Consider the following 26,581-nt stretch of genomic DNA (forward strand, 5'->3'; position numbering starts at 1 on the left):
GCTTGCAGTCCAACTAGAAGTGACAGTTCTGCCGGCCGGAGACCCTGTCGTGATCTGAGGTAGAGGGGAAGCTGTCGCCACTAAGGGACCAACTGCCTTGTTACCAGGGACCACTGTGAGTAGTTGAAGCAAGTACCGGAGCAGTATTCTCACCAACCGGAGATGGTGAAGAATTGGGAAACTTCAGCAGATGTCAAGTCAGGGACCCAGCCAGTGGAGGTGACGCTTGCAGAGCATTATTGTGTGCCAAGCCAGAGAACGAGCAGGCCAGTAGGGTGAAGCTTAAAGAGTATCTGTGAGTGCCAAGCGGGGGACCCATCAGGGAAGGCAGGGGTGATGCTTGAGGAAGATACTCAGTGTGAAGTTTGGAAGAGCTCAGGAGATGCAGTGGCAGTGGATCAGCGGGTCTAAGTGATAGACTGGGAGCTTAGTTGGGTGAAGATCAAAAAGGGAGATTGTGGAGGAAGTGAGAGAGTTTGTTACAACTTCCGTTAGAAACTGTTCAAGATTGTTGCCATAGGAGACAGCGTTTCTACACATGCAAATGTGGTGTCTGGCTGGGTGCCTTTCCCTGCATGGCTGTCTACTTATAGAAGTCTTGGAGTCTAATTACATTGCAACTACTAAAGGGTGTTCTGGCCCCAACCCTCTCTCCCACAGTTCTGTTCAAGAGAAAACAAATCTATTGCATTCAAGAAGTGTCTGGCACCCATTAATCTACCTTGCATTACACCCACCATGCCTCGTAATCCACTTTATATGGATGTCAGCTCAGGGGCGGATCCAGGGGGGGGCAACGGGGCAATTGCCACCCCCGAGAAATTTGTTGTGGGCCGGGCAGGTGAGAGAGCGGGCGGATGAGGGAGCGGGCGGCTCCCCAAGCAGATGACGGAGCGGGGGGATGAGGGAGCGGGCGGCTTCCCGAGCAGATGAGAGAGCGGGCGGCTCCGCGGGTGCACCGGGCGGCTTGGTTTGTGGGCGGGCGTGTGGCTCAGTGTGTGGGCAGGTGAGAGCAGGCTAGGTGTGAGTGGGGGCGGCTGGCCAATCAGCGAGCCGGTGTGCAGGGGAGCAGAGAGATGACATCATCTCTCACTGCCCTGCATCCCTGCAGTAACTTCTGCCCTCACTGTTCAGGCAGTTTGGGCAGCAGAGAGATTACAATATCTCTCTGCTGCCTGATCTGGGACAAAAAAGCAAGAGGCAAGCAAAACACCACCTTAGCATCTACGTGACAATCCGCAAGGTGTGTCAGGTGACGTGGCAAGTGACAATCCTCAATGTGTGGCAAGTGACAATCCGCATCTGGTGGCAGGTGACGTGACAATCTGCAATGTGTGGCAGGTGACGTGGCAAGTGACAATGTGCAGGGTGTGGCAGGTGACGTGGCAAGTGACAATCCGCATCTGGTGGCAGGTGACGTGGCAAGTGACAATCCACATCTGGTGGCAGGTGACGTGGCAAGTGACAATCCGCAACATGTGGCAGGTGACAGTCTGCATCTGGTGGCAGGCAAGTGACAATCCGCAATGTGTGGCAGGTGAAGTGGCAGGTGACATGGCAAGTGACAATCCGCATCTGGTGGCAGGTGACGTGGCAAGTGACAATCCGCAATGTGTGGCTGGTGACGTGGCAAGTGACAATCCGCAATGTGTGGCCGGTAACGTGGCAAGTGACAATCTGCAACGTGTGGCAGGTGACGTGGCAAGTGACAATCCTCAACATGTGGCAGGTGACAATCTGCATCTGGTGGCAGGCAAGTGACAATCCGCAATGTGTGGCAGGTGACATGGCAGGTGACAATCCGCATCTGGTGGCAAGCAAGTGACAATCTGCAACACGTGGCAGGTGACGTGGCAGGTGATAATCTGCAATGTGTGGCAGGCGACGGTGGCAAGTGACACGCTCAGGGCTCCCACTGATTCTGCATTATGGTGAGTTGAACCATTACATTTTATATTACAATATATTAATAGAAATAACAACCATGGTGCTGGGATAATTGAAGCGCCAACACCAGCCATTTCCTCGATAAATTGCCCACAAAAAAACGTATTTTCTGGCAGTGCCCCTCCCGAGACTAGACTCTGGATCCGCCCCTGTGTCAGCTGTCACTAACTCTGGAGGTCACCATTAGGCCTGGAGAGGCTCAGGACTTGGCCACACATTCCACACTTTTTACAATTATTTGCCACTTTGTGTTGGTTTATCACATAAAACCCCAATAAAATACATTTATGTTTTTGGTTGTAACATGACAAAATGTGGAAAATTTCAAGGAGTGTGAATACTTTTTCAAGGCACTGTAATGTGTAGTGTTTACCATCCACTGAAAGTCCCAGCCACCTATTTTGTGATTGTATTGGGAGGGGTGAGCCTCCCCACTTGTTCTAACTCCTCACTTCTCTGTCCAATACAACACAAAGGGAATGTGGCTTTGATAAATCTTATCTGAGCCCATAGTAAGTTCCAGTGTAGAGGAAGGAGTGCACTTGGTAATGAACAGGTGATCTGTGCTTGTAGATCATGTATGTCACACATGAACAGTCCCAAGTCAGATGTTGCCATCACCACCCAGCTCAGCTGTCATGTACGCCCCGCCCCCTCCCCGGACAGGCCCCGCCCCGGCCGCACGCCTCCCTCGGGCTGCGCTCTCCGGTGCGCTGTCAGTTGCTCGCCATGTCTCGGCCCGGAGAGGAGCTGTGCGGTACTCTGTCCTACCGGACCGAACCTCGGAGGAACCCCCGGCTCAGCCTCTTCCACCTCAAGCTGACCGACTCCGCTCTCCGCTGTGTGCGGGACTTTCAGAAGGCGCTGGTAAGTCACCGCATCTGTCAGTGTGTGCCCCGATCTGTGCAATACCAATTATTACCCCAAATATATCTGCTGTCATCTGTCAGTGTGTGCCCCGATCTGTGCAATACCAATTATTACCCCAAATATATCTGCTGTCATCTGTCAGTGTGTGCCCCGATCGGTGCAATACTAACTATTACCCCAAATATATCTGCTGTCATCTGTCAGTGTGTGCCCCGATCTGTACAATACTAATTATTACCCCAAATATATCTGCTGTCATCTGTCAGTGTGTGCCCCGATCTGTACAATACCAATTATTACCCCAAATATATCTTCTGTCATCTGTCAGTGTGTGCCCAGATCGGTGCAATACTAACTATTACCCCAAATATATCTGCTGTCATCTGTCAGTGTGTGCCCCGATCTGTACAATACTAATTATTACCCCAAATATATCTGCTGTCATCTGTCAGTGTGTGCCCCGATCTGTGCAATACCAATTATTACCCCAAATATATCTGCTGTCATCTGTCAGTGTGTGCCCCGATCTGTACAATACTAATTATTACCCCAAATATATCTTCTGTCATCTGTCAGTGTGTGCCCCGATCGGTGCAATACTTTACCCAGTGTGTCTGTAGATTGCCCAACTCCTGTGTAGCAGCTGTCACTGAGCCCCGATCATTGCAATACTTCACCCATATGTGTTCTCTGTTCTGCATCTGTCAGTGTGTGCCCCGATCATTAGTTATTACCAATAATATCTTCTGTACTGCATCGGTCACTGTGTGCCCCGATCATTGCAATACTGTATTCCCAAATATATCTGCTGTAAAGCATCTGTCAGTGTTTGTCCCGATCAGTGCAACATTTATAACCAATAATCTCTGCTGTACTGTACCTGTCAGCATGTGCCCCCCGATCAATGCAACACTTAATACCCAAATATATCTGCTGTACTGTATCTGTTAGTGTGTGCCCACACCTGATCAGTGCCATACTTTACCCAGGGTGTCTGTAGATTACCCAACACCTGTGCAGCATCTGTCACTGAGCCCGATTATTGCAATACTTTACCCATATGTGTTCTCTGTTCTGCATCTGTCAGTGTGTGCCTCAATCAATGCAATATTTATTACCAATAATCTCTGCTGTACTGCCTCTGTTAGTATTTGTCCTGATCAATGCAATATTTATAGCCAATATATCTGCTGTACTGTACCCGCCAATGTGTGCTCTGATCAATGCAACACTTTACCCAACATGTCTGCATATTACCCAACTCCTGTACAGTATCTGTCACTGAGCACCAATCCATACAATACTTTTCCCATATGTGTTCGCTGTGCTGCATCTGTCAGTGTGTGCCCCGATCAATGCAATATTTATTACCAATAATCTCTGCTGTACTGTACCTGCCAGTGTGTGCCCCAATTAATGCAACACTTTATGCCCAAATATATCTGCTGTACTGCGTCTGTTACTGTGTGCCCAGACCCCATCAATGCAATACTTTACCCAGTGTGTCTGTAGATTACCCAACTCCTGTGCAGCATCTGTCGCTGAGCCCTGATCCATGCAACACCTTCCCTATGTGTGTCCGCTGTTCTTTACCTATCAATGTGTGCCCTGATCCATACAATACTTTACCCCAAATATATCTGATGTACTGCATCTGTTAGTGTTTGCCCAGACCTGATCAGTGCAATACTTTACCCAATATGTCTGCATATTACCCAACTCCTGTACAGCATCTGTCACTGAGCCCCAATCCAGGCCATACCTTTCCCCATATGTGTCTGCTGTACAGCATCTATCAGAGTTTGTCCTGATCAATGCAATATTTATAACCAATAATCTCCGCTGTATTGTACCTGTCGATGTGTCCCCTAATTAATGCAACCCTTTACCACAAATATGTTTGCCACACTTTATCTGTCACTGTGTGCCCTGATCCATGCAATCATTTACCCAGTGTGTCTGTAGATCACCCAACTTCTGTACAGCATCTGTCACTGAGCCCCAATCCAGGTAATACTTTCCCCATATGTGTACCTGTCAGTGTGTTCCCCCAATCTATGCAATACTTTACCTCAAATCTATCTGCTGTACTGCACCTGTCAGTGTGTGCTGCGATCAATGCAATACTTTAACCAGTATGTCTACATATTACCCAACTCCTGTACAACAGTTTTTGTCCTGATCAACTCAATATTGATAAGCAAAAATCTCCGCTGTACTGTACTTGTCAATGTGTGCCCCGATCAATGCAATACTTTACCACAAATATATTAGCTACACTTTATCTGTCACTGTGTGCCCCAATCCATGCAATACTTTCCCCATATGTGTCCGCTGTTCTGTATCTGTCAGTGTGTTCCCCCGATCTATGCAATACTTTACCTCAAATATATCTGCTGTACTGTATCTGTGTGTGTTTACTGCTATCAATGCAATTCTTCACCCAACATGTCTGCATATTACCCAACTCCTGTACAGCATCTGTCACTGAGACCCAATCCATACCATATTTTCCTCATATGTGTCTGCTGTACAGCATCTGTCAGTGTTTGTCCTGATCAACGCAATATTTATAACCAATAAACTTTGCTGTACTGTAGCTGTCAACGTGTGCCCCGATCAGTACTTTACCCCAATTACAGTATATCTGCTGTATTTCATCTGTCAGTTTGTGTTGCGATCAATTCAATACTTTACCCAATGTGTCTGCATATTACCCAACTCCTGTACAGCACCTGTCACTGAGCCCTGATCCATGCAATACTTTTCACGTGTATATGTTTCTGCTGTACTGCATCTGTCAGTGTGTGCCCTGACCAATTCAATACTTTATACCCAAATATCTCGGCTGTACAGCATCAGCCAGTGTTTGTTTGTCCTGAACAATGCAACATTTATAGCCAACAATCTCTGCTGTACTGTACGGCTCCATTCAAATCTAGGCATTTTACAGGCGTTTTTCGGGCGTTTTTGCAGAATTTCTTGCAGTGCTTTTGTACAGGCGTTTTGAAGTTCAAAAGGTCACCAATGTTAAAGAATTAAAACGCCTGTGATCTGCCAAAAAAAGAAGCTCATGTACTTTTTTGGGCGACGACGATTTGTTTTAGGCAACAGAACGCTTTACAATACTTTACCCCTAAGGTGTTTGCATATTATTTCTGTACTGCCTCTCTCCCTGTGTGCCCCCATCCATGGATTACTTGATCCCCAAATATCTCCGCTGAGCTGCATCTGGCAGTGTGCGTTCCCAGATCTGATCCATGCAATATTTTACCATACTGCGGTATTGCACCTGTCATAGTATGCCCTAATCAGTGCAATACTTTACCCCAGCAGGGCTAAAATTTATAGAGGGCTCCAGGCGCAGCCCTCAACACCTTCATAGAGCCACACAATAAAAGCAAATTTTTGCACTGCAACACCCCAATTTTTGGTCTTGCTGAATTCTTTGCAGTGTATTGCAATGCACGCTGTCGGACTACAAAAAAATCCTAGCATTGGTGCCACTGAGTGCAATAATAACCCTCAGCATCAGTGTCAATGAGTGCAATAATAACCCCTAGCACTGGTGTGTGTCAGTACTATTAACCTACCCCCACATCAGTGGTCAGTGACAGTGAACTTTAACCCCCCCTCCCCCCCACATTGGTGGTCAGTGGCAGTTAAAGTTATCTCCCTCTACATAGGTGGTCATTGGCAGTGAAAGTTAACTCTCCCCCTTACATTGGTAGTCAGTGGCACTGAGAGCTAATTCCACCCCCTTGCATTGTGGTCAGTTTCAGTGAAAGGCAACCCCCCATTACCCCCCACCCCTCAGGGCATTGGTGGTCATGGCAATGAAAATTAACGCTCATGCCCCCATTGGTGATGTCTTACCTATAACACAATCCCCCACACTCTCTAACCCCGGGATGGCATTTTGTTGTAATGTGGGCAGAGATAATTGTGGCCATAGTACAGTCTCTCTCATTCAGTGCCCGGTGCTGGAACACACAGAGCATTCATGTGCCTTGCACCCTGCTGCCACTATGCTTTCTGTATGGTGCTCAAGAGTCTGTGGGTCGCATTGGGCATCGGGGCTTTACCCAATGTGTCTGCAATTTACCCAACTCCTTTACTGTATTTGTCACTGTATCATTCCAACCGCCATCCATGCAGTACTTTCCCCATATATGTCTGCTGTACTGTACCTGTGACTGCGTGCCCCCAGCCCTGATCCCTGCAATACATTCCCCAAATACTACACCTATTGCTGAGCTCTTCCAGCCTTTATCCATGGAATACTTTCCCACTAAAATCTCTGCTGGTCACCCAACTGCACTGCACCTATCACTGTGCGATCTCCTCCCTGATCCATGCAACACTTTGCCCATGTGTGTCTGCTGAACAGCACCTATCACTGTGTGCCCAGATCCATGAATTACTTCCCGCTGCTCACTTAACTCCTGTACTGCACCAGTCACTGTGCATCCTTTTCCCTCATTCATGAATACTTCCCCCAAATACCTCTGATGTACATCACCTGTCACTGTGCCCCCCCAATCCTGATCCCTGCAATGCATTCCCCAAATACTGCACCTGTCACTGTGTGCCATCTGATCCATGGAATACTTTCCCCAAATGTCTCTTCGAGTTACTCAACTCCTGTACTCCACTTATTGCTGTCCCGCCAAATCTGATCCTTGTAATACTTCCCCAAATATCTCTGGGAGTCACCCAACTCCTATCCTTGCCATGGCACTATGTACCTCCAGATCGATCCATTCAGTACTTCCCCCAAATCTCTGTGCTGTTCACCCAACTCTTGTATTGCATCTATCGCCGTTTATCCCCAGCCCTGATCCATGGAATACCCAAATATCTCTGCTGGTCACCCAACTCCTGTACTGCATCTGTCACTGTGTACTCCCAGACCCGATCTTTTCAATGCTTCCCCCAAATGTCTATGCTGGTTGCCCGACTCCTGTGCTGTATCCATCGCTGTTTGCTCCCGGCCCTAAATTTATGAGTTACCCAAATATCTCTGGGAGTCATCCAACTCCTGTGCTGCACCTGTCATTGTGTACCCCCAGACCTGATCCTTTCAATACTTACCCCAAATGTCTGTGCTGGTCACCCAACTCCTGTACTGTACCCATCACTGTGTGCCCCCATCCCCTAACCATGGAATACCCAAATATCTCTGCTGGTCACCCAACTCCCATACTGCACCTGTCACTGTGTACCCCCAGACCCAATATTTTCAATGCTTCCCCCAAATATATCTGCTGGTCACCCAACTCCTGTACTGCACCCATCACTGTGTGCCCCCATCCCCTATCCATGGAATACTTTACCCAAATATCTCTGCTGGTCACCCAACTCCTGTACTGCATCCCTCACTGTGTGCCCCCATCCCCTATCCATGGAATACTTTACCCAAATATCTCTGCTGGTCACCCAACTCCTGTACTGCACCTGTCATCCATTCTGCCATGGAACTCTTCTCCATCTACAGAGGCATTGCTAAACCCGGGCACCTAGTGTACATACCCGGGTCTTCTACTAAGTGCCCCAGGTGTCCTCTACAATAGTTGCCATCATCCCCAGTATGGTCAGTTTTGGTCATCTTTTTTTTATCGCCACTTCTAACTGCAGTTTCCCTCTACCCTTTAGAGTTTATTTGGGTAGATAATTATAGTTTTATGTAGTTTATATACAGTAGTTTTAATTAGGTACCTGTGTGCTACATTTACAATGCATATTTGTTTTTCACTTAACAATATTTAGCCCATTGATGAACGATTTAACATAGTATATGCATGTTACACTTTTAGAACATCATTTCACTTATGAACTTTATTTAAATGTATTAAATGACTATATTTATTTATCATTATTATTATTTTTTTTTTTTTAACCAATAATGTATGTTTGATTGTTATGTTCCGCCGTGAGGTATGAGACACAACTTCAATGGATTTTTATTGTGGTATACTAAATCTTCTTAGTCTTTTTTCTCAGGGGTGCCCTCGGGCTTTTAGAAACCTGGAAACACCCCTGCCCATCTTATTACATCTCCATTATCCCTATTCAATGTTAACCCATGCATTCACAATACATTTCTAACAGTCTCTGCCTATTATCTTTATTATTACACTTGTTTGTTCTTCTTTATAGGTTTTTATACAAGATTTTCTATTGTTTGTATTTGTTTTTCGCCTTTTTTGTGTGTTTTTCTTCTGTAACACCTTCATTTGTCTACACATTCATTTCCTTTCCTCCTGACATGTAGCCTATATTTTACCTGTGACATTTCGGTGTAAAGCCCCTGCCATCTGTTCTTCTCCTGGGAAATGGCCTTTCACTGATAGCATGTCCTTGATATGCATTACCTGCTGATAGCAGCAAGCCTCCCACCTGCCAGCATATGTTCTGTGCTTTTCACCCGATCTCCACCTTTCCGCCTCTGTATAGCACCCTACCCTATTGTGTGCGCTCTGATCAACACCAGGATATTATTTCATCATAATTGGATGTCTGTGAATTTGGCTGCTTTCAAACTGCTCCGTTGCAAAAACACAGTAAAAACGCATATGCTGGTGCATTTTCTGGGAGCCTATTACCCAGCATGCACTTCTGAAACTTGGACATGTGACTCAAAATAACACCAAAAACGCAAGGCAGGTGCATTTTTAATGCACTTTTCTCGCATTTTCTATTCATTTCATTGGGGACCTGCGGTTTTCAAAACCGCACCAAAGATGCAGCATGCAGGACTTCGCAGCCGACACAGTGGTCTGAGGCGTCCCATAGGACTTAAGGGCTGATTCACACTAGTGCGTTGATCTGCATTTTAGTGCAGCTGTAAAATGTGGGTCAATGCAAGGACACCTAAAATAAAAAAAAAATGTATGTATCCTGTTCACACTACAATGCTGCATTGACCTGCATTGTGTTAAAATGCAATATGTAGGCATTTTAATGCAATGCAGATTGAAAAGGAAAGGTAATTTTTAATAACACTCAATTACAACATGAGTTGTGTTGCAATTGTATATGCTATATTATTTTTTCTTTATTTGCTATTTATTTTCATCAACGAAAGTGGAGTTACCCTTTAATGCATTCCATGCTTTAAGGTAAAAAAAATGTCTTCTATTTCTCTGCCCCCTCCCTGTGTGAAAAGGAAGAGAAGGACGAATAGATCCAGCACTGTGAATGGCTGCATCTCCTCTCCTCTCCTCTTCACACAGGGACTCGAGCAGCAGCAGGAGCCATTGAAATGGCTCCTGCTGCTGTCAATAAAACACAGTGAGGAGGAAGTGGGGACAGGGCTAAATTCCACTGTGTAAGTCTATAGAGCGTGCGGCTCCATAGACACATAGTGGTTGATTTACTAAAATCAAAATGACTGCGCACTTTGCAAAGTTGCTCCAGAACTTAGTAAATGAGCAGAATCTCTGCTGACTTCCATCATCCAATCATATGCAAGCAAAAATGCTGTTTTTTTTTATTTGCCTTGCTCGTGATTGGCTATTCTTTGCAAAGTGAAGCCTAACCTCATTTACTAAGCTCTGGAGCAACTGCACTTGCAGAGGGCACGGTCCTTTTGCCTTTAGTAAATCAACCCCATAGCTCTGGAATGCGAAGAAACTGTGGGGATGATTTACTAATCATTCTTTAATGGTGCAGCGCTTTACCCCTAGTGCAATAAAAAATGCTTATCAACCTTTTCCTCAGGGTGTATCACCAAAATAAAATATCCTACTAAAGGCAAATAGACTGTGCACTTTACAAAGTGCAGTTGCAAGAGCAGTTGCTCCAGAGCTTAGTAAATGAGGAAGAGCTCTGCTGACTTCCATCATCCAGTCATGTGCAAGAATTTTTGTTTTAAATTTCCCTTGCATGTGCGGTTCCTCAATCCTCCTCTTCTGGGGTTCCTCAGAGGCGCTCATGGCTCCTCCTCTTCTCAAGTGCCCCCACGGAGAGCCGCTCTCCCTCGGGGCACTCGTGCGGACGCACTCCCGTCTCCTGCTGCTGCGTATATTGACACGGACATCAGGCCTCTGCTGTGCCCCCCTGGCTCCCACACCATTGGATTTGATTGACAGCAACGTGAGCCAATGGCTGCGCTGCTATCAATCTATCCAATTAGGACCTATGACACCGACTGGAGCTGGTGTGCTCGTCCTCATCGCTGGAAAGACCGGGTTCAGGTAAGTAAAAGGGGGGCTCTGGGGGGCAGCTGCATCACAGGAGGCTTTTCACCTCAATGCATAGAATGCATTAAGGTGAAAAACCTTGAGGGTTTACAACCCCTTGAAGCTTTACCTCATTTAATAAGCTCTGGAGTAACTGCACTTGCTGAGTGCAACTATACTTTGCAAAGCGCACAGTCTATTTGGCTTTAGTAAATCAACCCCTGTGTGCCTCCAAAGCAAGAGGCTTGCTATGGGGACACACAAAAAAGAGGAGGAGCTAGGTTCGCCGACAGGGGACCCAAGAGAATTCCACTGCACAGAGCAGGTGATCGCAGTTCTCCGTTCAGCATTCAGTGTATTCCTTCACACCTAGGAAATGGCTATAAATCTCTGTCAGATTCCGATGAGCTGTAACACCGATCGTCTGTGTTCAGCATAAAGTGCAGGTCATGACAAGCAGGCTTTATCATATCCATCTCACCCACAATATGTTTTTCTTGTTTGCTTTTTATAAATAAGGATTTGACGAAACTCTGTAGAACTCAGAGATCAGCCAGTCCTTCCTAGGGTCAGAAGAGGCTCTTCTTTTGCCAACAATAAAAAAGTTATAAAGAATAAGCCTTCGAAAACGCACATTCTTGCATGCGTTTTCGCTCTACATGCAAAGGGCAGCTCATTCATTGCAGTGGGCTGCTCTACACACAACAAATGCGCCAAAGAAGCCCATGTACTTTTTTGGGCGCCGAGCTTTGTGCATTTTTTAATTGCGCATTTGTCGTGTGTTTTGACGCATTCAAACATGCACGTCTGTTTGCCATGTTTGGGGTACTATTAACAATGAACAGTGTGAATGGAGCTCCAAAAGCTGAAGTATTGCCAGGAATTATTTTTGCCCATTTACACAGAAAAATAAGTTAGCTCTAATGATATTTGCTGCAGCGTTTGTAATCCCTTGTTTATACCGGTGCGATTTGTCATGTGATTTGACAGTTCCAAATCGCATGACAAGTTGCACCCCATTGCTGGCAATGGAACCGTTCTAATTATTGCGACTCCTGTCGCAGTGACTTTGGAAAAGGTCCTTGCGCTACTTTTTTCTGATTTCATTGCATCGTCTCTTGGGGTTTGTCTAGTCTTGCACTAGCTTTGCATTACCCAAGATTGTTTTTACAATAACATGGTAAATCCCAGTTACCATTGTTTTTATGAGTATTCCATAGCTCCCAACTGTCCCTGATTTCAAAGGACTGTCCCTGATTTTGAGCAATGTCCCTCTGTCCCTCTTTCCCCCTCATTTGTCCCTCATTTTGGGCTGATCTATATATAGTTGTATATAAAATGCAATTTTTATCTTTCAAAAAGTGTTTCCCAGTGGTAAACCTTTCATCCAATCTCTAAATTGCTGCATTTGTAAATTTTAAAAGCATATATAAAGGAATAGTAGTGGTAAATAAAAGCCCTTGTGGATTTGATTAACCTTTTTTTTGGTTAATTCTCCTTTAAGGGGGTGTGGCATGGGGTGTGTCCTATGGCTACATACATTTGGTAGTAGGTGTCCCTCATTCCCATCTCAAAATGTTGGAAGGCAGAATCGATCCGCCCTATACACTCACTACGCAAGCTGCGTAGGGCCCCGCAAATTACTCGAGGCCTCGCCTCCCCCTCGTGTCATAGCGCGTCAATTAATGTTTACAATATCCAGTGGCGGAACTTTAGGGGTCGCTGCAGTCGCATTTGCGGCTGGGCCCTTCCATTATACTGCTGTGGGGGGGCCCCAAGACCCAGCATCCCCCCTGCACCTCTGGCTGGCTGTTTAGAGTGCAGTAGGGAGAGGTGGGAGGAGGTGGAAGGCGGCAATCGGCAGCTCTATGGTGCCTTTGTGGGTGAGGGATCTCCCTGGGGCTTGTAGTACTCTCTCGAGTGTCAGTGTATACAGTGGAGAGGAGAAGGGAGGGGCCTCTGACCCGACAGGTATCAGTTTCACTTTCACTCTGCTTGAACAGTGTTGCTGATGACCGGGTCAGAGGCCGCTCTCCACTGTATAGGGGGGGCCTCTGTGGACACTAATGTAAGGACAGGGCCCTCTGGGGACACTGATGTAAGAGGGGGCCCTCTGGGGACACTGATGTAAGAGGGGGCCCTCTGGGGACTCTAATGTAAGAGGGGGGCTCCCTGGGGACCCTGTGTAAGGAGGGTCTCTCTGGGGACCCTGTGTAAGGAGGGGCTCTCTGGGGGCCCTGTGTAAGGAGGGGCTCTCTGGGGACACTAATGTAAGAGGGAAGGCTCTCTGGGGACACTAATGTAAGTGGAGGCTCTCTTGGGACCCTGGTGTAAGGGGGGGCACTCTGGGGACCCTGGTGTATGGGGGGGCTCTTTGAGGACCCTGATGTAAGGAGGGGCTCTCTGGGGACCCTGATGTAAGGGGAGACTCTCTGGGGACCCGGATGTAGGTAGGGAGGCTCTCTGGGGACCCTGATGTAAGGAGAGGCTCACTGAGGACACTGATGTAAGGGGGGCTCTCTGGGGACCCTGATGAAGGAAGGGGCTTTCTGGGGACTCTGATGTAAGGGGAGGCTCTCTGGGGACCCTGATGTAAGGGTAGGCTGTCTGGGGACCCTGATGTAGGGGGAGACTCTCTGAGGACACTGATTTAAGGGGGGCTCTCTGGGGATCTTTATGTAAGGGGAGGCTCTCTGGGGACCCTAATGCAGGGGGAGGCTCTCTGGGGACCCTGATGTAAGGGGGGCTCTCTGGGGACCCTGATGTAGGTGGTGACTCTCTGAGAACATTGATTTAAGGGGGGCTCTCTGGGGATCCTGATGTAAGGGGAGGCTCTCTGGGGACCCTAATGCAGGGGGAGGCTCTCTGGGGACCCTGATGTAAGGTGGGCTCTCTGGGGACCCTGATGTAGGTGGTGACTCTCTGAGAACATTGATTTAAGGGGGGCTCTCTGGGGATCCTGATGTAAGGGGAGGCTCTCTGGGGACCCTAATGTAGGGGGAGGCTCTCTGGGGACCCTGATGTAGGGGGAGACTCTCTGAGGACACTGATTTAAGGGGGCTCTCTGGGGATCCTGATGTAAGGGGAGGCTCTCTGGGGACCCTAATGCAGGGGGAGGCTCTCTGGGGACCCTGATGTAAGGGGGGCTCTCTGGGGACCCTAATGTAGGGGGAGGCTCTCTGGGGACCCTGATGTAAGGAGGGGCTCTCTGGGGACCCTGATGTAAGGAGGGGCTCTCTGGGGACCCAGATGTAAGGGGGCTCTCTGGGAACTTATTATTTGACTGTTTTGTTTAAAGGAGGGAGGATTGTATTGGGAGCACTGCAGTGTCATGTGTGACTGTGTGGCAATGGCAAACGGTTTACATAGCTGAAAGCATCATGGGTCAGGTAGAGGGCCCCTTAGCTGAATTTTGCTTAGGGCCCCAGGGAGGTCAGGATCGGCACTGTTGGGAGGTATGGTATTCCTCTGTAAAACCTTGCCTGTCCAGATGTTCATTCCTAGATGTTCACGGCCAGATGTCCATGTCCAGATAGCTTCCCAACTGAATGCTTAAGCAATATTTCTATCCGTTCTGTTACATACAAGGAGCTAGGCTTTGAAATGATGGCTTGTTGACAGGCACCTGTAAAGTCTACAGATGTTCTACAGCATTAGAAATCTACAGTCTCAGTTTCTTACTTAATACTTTCAGTTTCCATATAGAACACTATTCTTTCTACCTAAATTAGTATTTAGAAGCAGAATTTGGACGTTATCAGTGTAAAATGAGACTAGAGAAACAGGTGCATGGAACAAAATGCATTGTTTTCAAGTATTAGTTTCACACATATGACAGCCTATGACAGCTCTTCTTAACCTTTTTACCCCAGAAAAACCCTTGAAATAATTTGAATGTATCAGGGAACCCCTGCTAAAAATAATTATAGATCCAGCTTATTGTACATGAGCGTACTAAGCAAGTTGTAAATATAAAAATAAATAAATAAAATAATGAAGAATAGATCATATTTAACATGACTCTAAACTATTTTCAGTAATAATAATTAATAACGTAATAAATATTATTTACCAGAAAAGAAACGCAGAGCTAAATGGACAAGTTACCCCATCCATTGGATGTCAATGCAGTGCTTCTTCACACTGAATGTCAGTGGGAGAATTACTCTAGATTAGTGTTTAGTGGAGGAAGTACCCTAGTTGGTAGTCATTGAGAAAAGTACCCTAGATTAGTGGTCAGTGGAGGAAGAAGCCAAGGATGATGGTCAGTGGGGGAAGTACCCAAAATTGGTTGTCAGGGGGGAAGTACCCAAGATTGGTAGTCATTGGGGTAGGTACCCAAGATTGGTGGACAGTGAGGAAAAGACTCAAGATTGGTGGTCAGTGGGAGAAGGACACAAAATTGAAGGTCAGTGGGAGAAGGACCAAAGGTTAGTGGTCAGTGGGAGAAGTATCCAAGGTTAGTGGTCAGTGGGGGAAGTACCCGAAATTGGTGGTCAGTGGGAGAAGTAACCAGGATTGATGAAAAAATGAGAGATGTAGACAAGGTTGGTGGTCAGTAGGGAGAAGTAACCAAGGTCGGTGGTCAGTGGGAGAGGTACTCAATGTTGGTGGTCAGTGGGAGAAGTGCCCAAGATTGGTGGTCAGTGGGAGAAGTGCCCATGATTGGTGGTCATTGAGAGGAGTACCCAAGATTGGTGGTCAGTTAGTGAAGCGCCCAAGAATGGTAGTCAGTGGGAGAAGTACCCAAGATTGGTGGTCAGTGGGAGAGGTATCCTAGATAAGACAGGAGATCAATCTGCCAATGCCACCGCTGCTCAAGGAACCCCTAGCAGCATCTGTTCTAAAGGAACCCTGGTTGAGAATACATCTTATAGTAGTAAGAAGCAGGGTGGATAAAAATCAATTATTTAAAAAAAAAAATTAAAAAAATCAAAAAAATCTGATTTTTTTAATTGAAATCAGATTTTTTTTTATTTAAATCGATTTTTTTTTTTTTTTTATCAAATTTATTTTAATAAAATGCTTTTGGAGTAAAAATTGATAGTTTTCTATTTAGGATATATTAATAATTTCATTTATTCAGCATGAAATGGAGCTTAGTTATGTAGCATGAGGCTGTATATTCTGCAATATTTACATTTTTAATAAAGCCATTCAATGAATCCAAGCTCTGCAAGCTGAGAAAACATGCACTGCATTGATGCATTCACACAATTGCCCAGTAACCATGAGATAAAACAAAGTTCAGGAAAATTCCTTTACCCCATTGTTTTGCAAATCTATGTACACTACAAACTGTATGATTGAATCGGTTCTGATATTGCTATTTTACGAACCTGACAGCTTATTATTTTAAATAGGAAACCTTCATTTTGTTTGCAAATATTAAAGATTCTAACTACCAGCAAGAATGAGTCCTTACATTTAAAGAGCACTTGTCATTTCAGATCCATCACGGCAGCGCCTGTTAGCGGGCATCCACTCACCTGCTGCCGCCACGTCCCTCACCTTGTTGTGTCACTGCCACATCACAAGGCGTCCCATTAAAGTGAATGAGACTGTCGGTGAGTCAACAGTGGGTCAGAGGAGGAGCCGCTGCGGGACAGAGATGACAGTTGCTCTTTAAAAATTATGATTTAAATCAAGTTGATTTAAATCAAGCCTTTTTACTAGTGATTTAAATCATGATTTAAATCGTGATTTAAATCGACTTGATTTACATCAAATCCACCCTGGTAAGAAGTAAAAAGGTAAAAAGAACATACATGAATGTTACATGTTGTAATCCAAGTCCCACTTTATATTACTCAGTACAAGACCTTGGACTACTCAGGGCAAGACGTTAATTAATGATTGATTGCAATGGGTTACTGCACTTTTCTCGTTAATAACTGGTGATATAAATAAGCCTTTATAGAGGGGGGACCTGACAGTAATGTTTTGATTGATGGACTTTAGTTTGATTTACATTTGAGTTTTATGTACATTTGAGTGGAGTTATGTTTGCTTAGTTTAGTGAAAGTATAGCCAGATTATTGACAAATGTGAGATTGCGTCCTACTATATACACAAGATATATAGTATGCATGTGGTTATTTGTTATACTGACAGTTGGAGAAGTTGTGCAAAGATTGTGACTGCTGATATTCATATCTGTAGCATGTTCTTTTCTAGAAGCCCAATAGAACTGTCAAGTTCCTGCAAGAAATGTTCCCATGTTGTAATAGCTAGTGAGGTTGTAGACATGGAGGTTTATTTACTAAAGGCAAATCCACTTTGCACTACAAGTGCACTGCAAGTTGTAGTGGAAAGTGGATTTGCCTTTAGTAAATAACCCCCACGGTCTTTATCTGATTCCAAGCAAAAACTGCTTTACCATTGCTTGTATGGACAGAAATCCCCCATAGGCAGGCATGCAGCTACCTAGAATCAGCAGAGTGACTGAGCAGTGTTTATTGAGCTAATTGTAGCATCTGGGAAGCTAAATTGTCCTACACTGGTGGCCCTCACCTGATAAAAGTGTAAGTAGAACCGAGGACATTCAACCTTCTGCCACCTATCCCAGAATTCCCTAGATGTTCACCTCACCTTTACTAAGCAATATTGTTCTTATTACTGCTGAATTTAGATAAGTGTAACTCATAAAATGATAATTGTAGTCGCTTAATAATATAAGTACATGAAATCTGTATTCTATGATTGTTATTAACTTGGTAAGATTGAAATACCCCGATTTTAGGGTATTTAATTAGCAATACGAAAGCACTTGTTCTTTTTTTTTTTTTTTTTTTTTTTGCTATAGATACTCATATAAAAAAAGGAGCCAAATGCTGTAGCACCTCTTGCATTAAAGTGGTTGTAAACCCTTTTTGCTGACTTTTACCCTATAGGTAAGCCTAGAATAAGGCTTACCTATAGGTAGCGGAAATATCTCCTAAACGTGCGCCGTTTAGGAGATATTTCACTTGTAGTGCGCCGATGTCGTCATCTCGTCATTGTCGCATGCGCTGTGAAGAAACAGACCACCGTACCGTTTCTTCCCCCAGTGTGTGCCGTGACTGGCGGCTCCCGCACGCATGTGGAGTGACGTCACGCGACTCCGGCCAGTCACAGAGCCGGAGTCCAAGGCCCCTGATAGGAAGAGGGGCGAAGATGGACGCGGCCTGTTCAGGTGACAGCGCGGGCTTTGTTTGCAGGTAAGTATCATATAATGGGCTAGTATGCATCGCTATGCTTTTCATTTGCAGGCCTTGCGGGGAGCAAAAGAGGAAGTAAAACCCAAGGAAGGTAGACTTTTATAGCTGTCCTCATACTTGGGAAAATCCTCTATGGCATTTCATGAATGGAATGTTTACTTCTTCTCTGCGTTTGTGAAACATGCAGTTGCCCTATATGTAAATCTGACACTGATTTATATTACTATGCTGTATATTTCCATGCAGAACATTTGAAGTAAATATGTGATTGCGAGAGAGTAAATCTGCCCATAAGCATGAGATAACAATCACCCAGTAAAATATAACTGGATCGGCTTACAATCTCATGTCTGTAAGGGCCAGCAGTAGGGTTGCCACCTTTGCTTCAAGCCAAACCTGAACACTTTAGCGGCTCACTGCTAATTTTTTAGCAGTGAGGGGGAATGCGGTGGACTGTGGTGTAAAGGGGAACTCTGATGTAAGGGGGTTTCTGCTCACCAAACCTCCCACTTACATCAGAGTTCCCAGCATTTCCCCTTAAATCAGGATTCCCAAATACCCCCTTAAATCAGAGTCCACAGGGCATCCTTTATTGACCACTTGAATTCATTTGAATGACACCTCAAATCGCGGTGCGGGTCTGCCGCGATTGTTGCGCGATAAAACGCTCTGCAATCGCAGCAACCCGCATCGCAGGAAGCATGTCGCCCCAAAGTAGCTCCTGAACTATTTTTGGGTGACATGCGTCCCGCGATTGCAGCACGTTTCAATCGCAGCAGACCTGCACCGCGGTTTGAGGTGTCATTCAAATGAATGGCATCCCAAATGTGTCATTCAAATAAATGGCATCCCAAATGTGAGTTCCGCGTTTTGTCATTCACACAGCAGCAATGTTAAATCGCCGGCAGATCCGCGGCAGTTCTGTCCACTATTTAAAATGCTGTAGTGTGAATGCAGTGTTAGAGTGGGCATAACTCTGCATTTAAAAACAGCCTGCAACAACAGCAAAAGTAATAAAACTATCTACTGTCTGTTCTGTGCCCAGCCGGATATTATGGCTAGCTTTGTAGATTTCTGATAAAGGCTCTTGAAGTTTATTTACTCATGAAAAGAGTCAGACTTTTGCAATCCAATTAGATTTTTATTATCTGTTGTGTTAGTACATGACAACCTGCCACACAAACCCGGGAGGAATGTGCTGAATGCATTAAATACATATCTCCTTGTGATCACATATAGACTATTGTGAAGAAGAAAGGTTGTTATGCAAGGATATCGAGCTAACTATAGTATGTCATTTTCAGCATTAGTTTTCCATTGTAAAGTGTCTTTGTATATGAAACTTACTTGCCATTCTTACATTTTTTTAGTGTCTTTTCATTTTGGAATTTTTTTTGAAAATCACCTAAATAGCCTACATGGCTTTATGTATTAAAAAATGTCAAAGTATATAATTTTTGTTTTACATCAGCCAGTCAGAACCCAGCTGACTAGTTCCAACTAGTTCCAATTGCAGAATAGAAAATGAAAGGTATAATAATCATTGTGTGTAAAGGGGTTCAGGATCAAAAGGGCCACCTGTAAGGTCTCCAGCCTTTGGTTATCTCCTGGTTTTAGTTTGTAAATTAAACCTTGTGACAAATATGTAAGCCACCATTGCTGGCATCCCCTCCTGAAATTTGGGTTGACTGACTTTTCTCATTCACTGACTTGAAACAAGTATGCAAATCAGAAGATCTGACTTAATTTGATGCATACTTGTTTCAAGTAAGTGAGAATATACTGATGAAAGAGACAGCCAGGTATGTTTAGGAGGTTATCAATGGCACCTTTCGTATGTCTATTAACCCCTGCTTGGCATTTGAATTTGTACTCCAACAAATGCTCCTCAAAGCTTATAAAAAGATTAAAACTAAGAAAAATATAGTAAAAAATGAAATTTGAAAATAAATCAATAAATAGCCTGGACAGGAAGGGTTTCCAACATGGAACCAACGTGGTTACCTGTGATCATAACCTACCACAGTGGAAGACGGGACTTGTGGTTCATTCATTCACAGAACTCTAAATGGGTTGGTTTGAGGGTGGAGGGGCCCATTTGCACCACGTTACATGTTGCACCCTAAATCCAGGCTAACATGTTGCAAAAGATGGATTAGCCTTTAAAGCAAAACCAAAAACAAAGTTCCCCAAATAGACAAACCTGTAAAAAAAGACTGCAAATTCTTTTCATTTCTATTGCCCGCACCACCAGAGCTCAGTAGAAATATTCCACCAAAGACCATAGGGAAACCAAAGTGAGTTTTAAATAGCATTTAGTAAGTACAAATCCAATTGCCAAGCAGAGTTCTATGGAGTACAAGCCATTTGAATTTGGCTGACCTATCTTCTGAGATGAGTGGTTCCCCAGTTATAGGGGTACAAACCATTTGATCCAACAAAGAAACAGGTCTGTGCTGCTCCAGTTGAGAACAAACCTTACTCAATCTGATTAGGTGCAGGTCCAGTCCTCAGTCTGGATAGTAGCCAATAGAGCAACATGTTGACCGCACTCAAATGTTTAGAGAAAAATATTGTAGCTTTAAGCCTCGTACAAATGACAGGCTGTTGGTGGAAAATCCGACTGTTTATACGCTCCAGCAGACAATTGTTGGCCAACTTTCCGTGGACAAATGTTAGATGGCAGGTTTATAAATTTTCCGTGGACAAATGTCTGTTGGCGGATTTTCTGAACATGTGTACACAAGTCAGTCGGACAAAAGTCCAAAGTACAAACACGCATGCGCGGAAGCAAGGACGAGCCGTAAGTGGTCGGTCTTGTAAACTAGAGTTCGTAATGGAGAATTAACATTTGTGACGCAGCAAATTATGAAATCTAGACATGCAGCGCACAATTCTCTTCTTCTTTAATATGATAATAATGAAGCTACTTTGCTGGTGATACTGATGGAGTTCTGCCAAATGTATTTTCAAAGGCTTTTTTTTTCTAGTGATGTCAAAAATAATATTATTATGCAAGTTTTTTTGGGCAAGTTACCACAGCATCCTTATCCCGTAGGTTTTAAGATCAAAGATACAACTATGTTGGTGTCCCTTGTTAATTTTACATTGTATTTTTTTTTAATGTAACTGCCTACTCCCAAACTGTCATTTGAAGTAAAACACATAGCCAAGTATTATTCTCCACAATTTTTTTATTGTGCATTAAAAAAAGAAAATTAGACATGCTATCTGCCAATAGAACTTAACCAAAAAGTGCATTCTATGCATCCAAAAATATAGAAAATATACCAAATCAAATCATTATTCAACCAAAAAATAAAATAATAGCCTCATGCATGTGCCCTGCTTCTTAATATAGGGGGTCAACAATGCCAAGAGTTGGTGAAAGCAGGGGTCCGACATCCGGAGATAATTCTGAAAATGATCCGGATTATTCTCCTGGAGCTCCCGCAACAAAGGCATGTGACATAATTGGTCACGATTAATAAAGCAACCAATTTTTGGTCCAAGAAATCCTCCTCCTCTTGTTCTTGGACTGGAGTTGGGTCAAAGCAATAATTCCAAGGCCAAAAATAAATAACATGTTATCTCCTCCGATTCCGCAACATGGCTGGTTGAAGAACGGCCGTTCAGAAACTAACTGAAAAGCGCAAAATGAAAAGTGCAAAATGAAAAGCGTGAATCAACACTCATCAAACTTCTACTAACACAAAATTAGCAGAAGGAGCCCAACAGTGGCACATGACAATTGAACTTCCTCTTTGTAGTCTCATAATACGTCTAATACGTCACTACGTTCGTGTTTGTTGGCTGACAATTCCTTGCCATTTGTATGCAAGACAAGTTCCTGGCCAATGCCCTTCGGACAAAAGTCTGAAATTTTGTCTGCCGAAAATCCAATTGTGTGTACGAGGCTTTATTCCAAGTAAAATCACATCAAGATGACACCGATAAAGACATGGACACAGCAAAGAATAACGCGTTTCACGAATAAAGTTCGCTTAGTCATAATCTAATCTTATGAATAAGCAAACTTGATTCGTGAAACGCAATAATCTTTGCTGTGTCTGTATCGGTGTCATCCTGATGTGATTTTACTTGGAATAAAGCTACAGTATTTTTCTCTACACATTTAAATGCGGTCAACATGTTCTATTGGCTACAAACCATTTGAACTTGGCTGTCCAATCATTTGAGATGACACACAAATGTAAAGATCACTTGACATACGCACAGGGCGAGTGAAAGGTATTGATAAAATGGAAAACTAAAGATTAGATACAATACTATACTTTCAGCAAAAAAATCAATTGATTAAAAGAAAAACATTGAAACATGAAACCTTTGGTACTGGCCTATCTCTCCCAGCAGGCCGGTACATGATTGCACTTATGTCAATTCCAAAAAAAGGGAAAGGGGCTTCAAGACCAAAAGTACTTAAAAGGCTACCTATAATGTCCTTAACATTTGGTTAGCTCCTTGTCATTTGTAAATCAAACCTTTACTGTGAGAAATATGTGGACCGCTATTGCTGGCATCTTCTTCTAAAATTCGGGTTGACTGACTTTTCTAGTTCACTGACCTGAAACAGTTATGCAGATCAGAAGGTCTGACTTCACTTAATACTGATGCAAGAGACAGGGGTTATCAATGGCATTTGGATCTTATCAATGTAGATCAGGGATCTCCAAACTACGTCCAAGGAAACTAACAAATTACAAAACAGTGCTCTCAGAGCAAATTCATACATAGCAAATGGAGCACAAATAACGAACAGTATACAGGCATACCCCACTTTTAAATATGCAATGGGGTTTATTTACTAAAGCTGGAACATGCAAAATCAGGCTCACTTCTGCTTAGAAACCAATGAGCTTTTAATCCCAGCTTGTTCAATTAAGCTTTGGTAATAAAACCTGGAAGCTCATTGGTTTCTATGCAGAAGTGAGCTTGATTTTGCACTTTCCAGCTTTAGTAAATAAACCCCATTGTGTTCTTAAAAGTGGGGTATGCCTGTATACACATAATGCAAATGCAAATTGAGAGCCAAATGGTACAGAGACACTTCCATCAACAGCATTATAATGGAAAGGCACAATATAAGCAGATTAAACTTTAGTCTTAACTGCCATTGGGCTTGTTACAGTTAGACAATTAGTGATGGCATGAAAAGTAAGGATACTTCTAAGAAATCCAGATTACAGACCAAAAGCTTTTCTAAGGGATGTGCCATTTCTTTTATGAAAATGAGTTTGTCCTACAATAAACCTGTACACGAAGCGTTAATTCTGGTGATTCATCCTTTCCGCGAAGAGAGCATAGCTCTATGTTTTAAATATCTTATCCAACAAGGTCTAGTACTTCATCTACAAGTGTAGAATATGCATTTAACTGCTTGGATACAAAATGGTTTGCTTAAAGGAAAAGTCTAACCGATAGGATAATTGACACCATCATGTTGTGCTGTAAACATGTCACATACAAGATCTATGGAAAAGTCTAGAGAACGTTTCTGTCTTTCTGTGGGGAAGAGACTTTACAACAAACCCATGTTTTCTTCTACATAGTAAACTCTCTAAGGATTGAAAGCATATATAGCTATGATTATACAGGATTTATATAGTGACAACAGTATGCACAGCCCTTTACAAAATAAAGGAAGACAGCACCGGTACAATAAAATTCAGTACAAGAGGCATAATAGTTCTCTGCTTCTGAGAGCTTACAGCGAAAAGCAGTGGTCTCCAAACTGGGCCCCATGGACAGATGTGGCCCTTTTCTTGCCTTTATCCAGCCCTTGGGACACTGATATGAGACACTATTCCTCCAGTTATACCAATGAGTGAGGCACTATTCCTCCAATTATACCAATGATGAGACACTATTCCTCCAATTTATACCAATGATGAGACACTATTCCTCCAATTTATACCAATGATGAGACACTATTCCTCCAATTTTTACCAATAATGAGACACTATTCCTCCAATTTATACCAATGATGAGACACTATTCCTCCAATTTATACCAATGATGAGACACTATTCCTCCAATTTATACCAATGATGAGACACTATTCCTCCAATTATACCAATGATGAGACACCATTCCTCCAATTTATACCAATGATGAGACACTATTCCTCCAATTATACCAATCATGAGGCACCATTCCTCCAATTATACAAATGATGAGACACCATTCCTCCAATTTATACCAATAATGAGACACTATTCCTCCAATTTATACCAATGATGAGACACTTTTCATCCAATTATACCTATGATGAGGCACTATTCCTCTAATTATACCAATGATGAGACACCATTCCTCCCATTGACACAAACAATGGGGCATCATTCCTTCTACTGTCACCAATGTTAGAGCACTATTTTTTTACTGTAATAAAAAATTAGTCACTATTCCTCCCACTCAACCCAATAGTGGGGCACTATTCCTCCTATTAACCATAGAGCCTATGTCATTTTTTTCTACTCCTACTAACCACCAAGCCTGAGACATTTTTTACACCCGCTGATGGTAGGGCACATTCTACTCCCACTGGCCACAGTCCATTCCCCCTAAAGTCTGAAGGACAGTAAACTGGCCCTATCTTTAGAAAGTTTGGAGAGGCAAGTGGTGCAAAAGTTAATAAATGTGGGGAAATGAGTTGATGAAGAGTTTAGGTTGATGTTGGATAAGCTTCCATAAAGAGATGAGTTTTCATGGATTACCCGAAGGCAAACAGAATAGGAGATAGTTGGATGGTTTGGGGTAGGGAGTTTGGCCAGCCATAGACAGAGAAAATTTTCTTTCCTGCAAACACAAATAGTATGGACAGGGGAATCCCTTCCACCGAGCCATTGTGTTCTTCCAGGAGAAGCCGCCCCCGCCGGGAGAAGTGAATATTGCTAGCGGCTATTATAACTGCTTGAAATAATCACAAGTAAAATCCGACAGGCTCAATCGATCAACTTGGGTACATTTAGCCTGTCCATACATGGTTGGAATCTCAGCCAGGTCCTGCTAAAACGACCAAGATTTGAACAGTGTATGGCCGGCTTAAGGAAGGGAGTTTGGGATAGGGATATTCAGAGGAAGGGAAAGCTATTAAGAAATCCTGAAGATAAGCATGGGAGGAGGTGATGAGTAGTCTAGAAAACAAGAGCTCTCTGGAGGAGTGAAGAGGATGGTTTGGGTGATATTATGTGATGAGGCTGGTGATGTAGCTTTGGGCAGCTGCTTAAGCTCCCTGGTAGCCAAATCTCTAAAGTCACTGGAAGGTGGAAGCCAAAGCCTTCCCCTTGGTGGCTCCAGCATTTATTGCTTCAGTATCTTTGTAGGGGACATCACTGAGCAGTAGTGAGGTGGTCAGTGTATATTGTCCTTTATATAAATAAATGAATTCAGCAAAATTTCCTGCCTTTTCAGATTACTACTTATTGTTGTTGTGGTTACAGGGAACGATAACCTGAGAATTTTTTTTCCCAGGGACACTTGCTAAAGTGGTTTTTGTAAGCTAGTTAATGCCTCTGAGGACCATGACACTGTAGATTGCCTGAAGGCGGACAGGGTAGGAGATAGCTGGATGGATTGCGTAGGGAGATCCAGAGGAAGAGAGAGGCTCTGGAGAAATCATACAGATGCATGTGGGAGGAGGTGAAGAGGAGGCTAAAGAGCAGGACGTTTCAGGAGGAGTGAAGAAGACAGTTTGGGTGATATTTTGAGATAAAGCTAGGGATACAGCTTTGGGCAGCTTCTCAAGCTCCCAGGTAGCCCTAAAACCCTGGGTTCTCTATTATACAAATCTCTAAATTTATTAGAAGGTTGAAGCCTGTTACCTTTCTGTTGGTGCGTCCATCATATCCATAGTTACATAGTTATGTAGTTACGTAGTTAGTAAGGTTGAATAAAGACACCAGTCCATCCAGTTCAACCTGAGTGAGTGTCTACAATTGTCCCTGTCCCCGTACATTGTTTCTCATTAAGATGCTCATCTACTATATCATTATTTATTTAAGGTACCCATATAGCGCCATCAATTTACGCAGCACTCCTCACATAGATTGCTCTCTACCCTCAAGGAGTCCACAATCTAAGGTCCCCAATTCACATTCATATACTAGGGCCAATTTTGGACAGAAGCCAATTAACCTACCAGCATGTCTACCTAACCTATCCAATCACATTCACATTCCATTGAAGTTCACAAAAAAATCAGTATTGCTTCATTATCATGGTGGTTGATTTCAATGACCAGTATTGAGGTGCAGTCAGTGTAGATTCCCCTAATATACATAAATTCATTCAGCACAATTTCTTGACTTTTTTGATTATCTCTTTGTGTTGTTAAGGTTAAGGGAATGATAATAACTTGAA

General features: G+C 43.7%; 1 protein-coding gene across 3 annotated transcripts in view; it reads left to right on the plus strand.

Moving 5' to 3' along the window:
* The first annotated feature begins 2,610 nt into the window (after positions 1–2,610).
* Positions 2,611–26,581, plus strand: part of ELL3 (elongation factor for RNA polymerase II 3) — a 177,652-nt gene continuing 153,681 nt past the window's right edge. For 2 of the 3 annotated variants that reach the window (XM_073618528.1, XM_073618529.1), the window contains exon 1: positions 2,612–2,814. In XM_073618528.1, the coding sequence (XP_073474629.1) occupies positions 2,677–2,814 (138 nt within the window). In that variant the 5' untranslated portion in view covers positions 2,612–2,676. Of the gene's footprint in view, positions 2,815–26,581 lie in introns of all 3 variants that reach the window. The other variant, XR_012242760.1, reaches the window with a different exon arrangement.

The sequence above is a fragment of the Aquarana catesbeiana genome, linkage group LG03 (assembly GCF_042186555.1).
Source record: "Aquarana catesbeiana isolate 2022-GZ linkage group LG03, ASM4218655v1, whole genome shotgun sequence".
Lineage (NCBI taxonomy): Eukaryota > Metazoa > Chordata > Amphibia > Anura > Ranidae > Aquarana > Aquarana catesbeiana.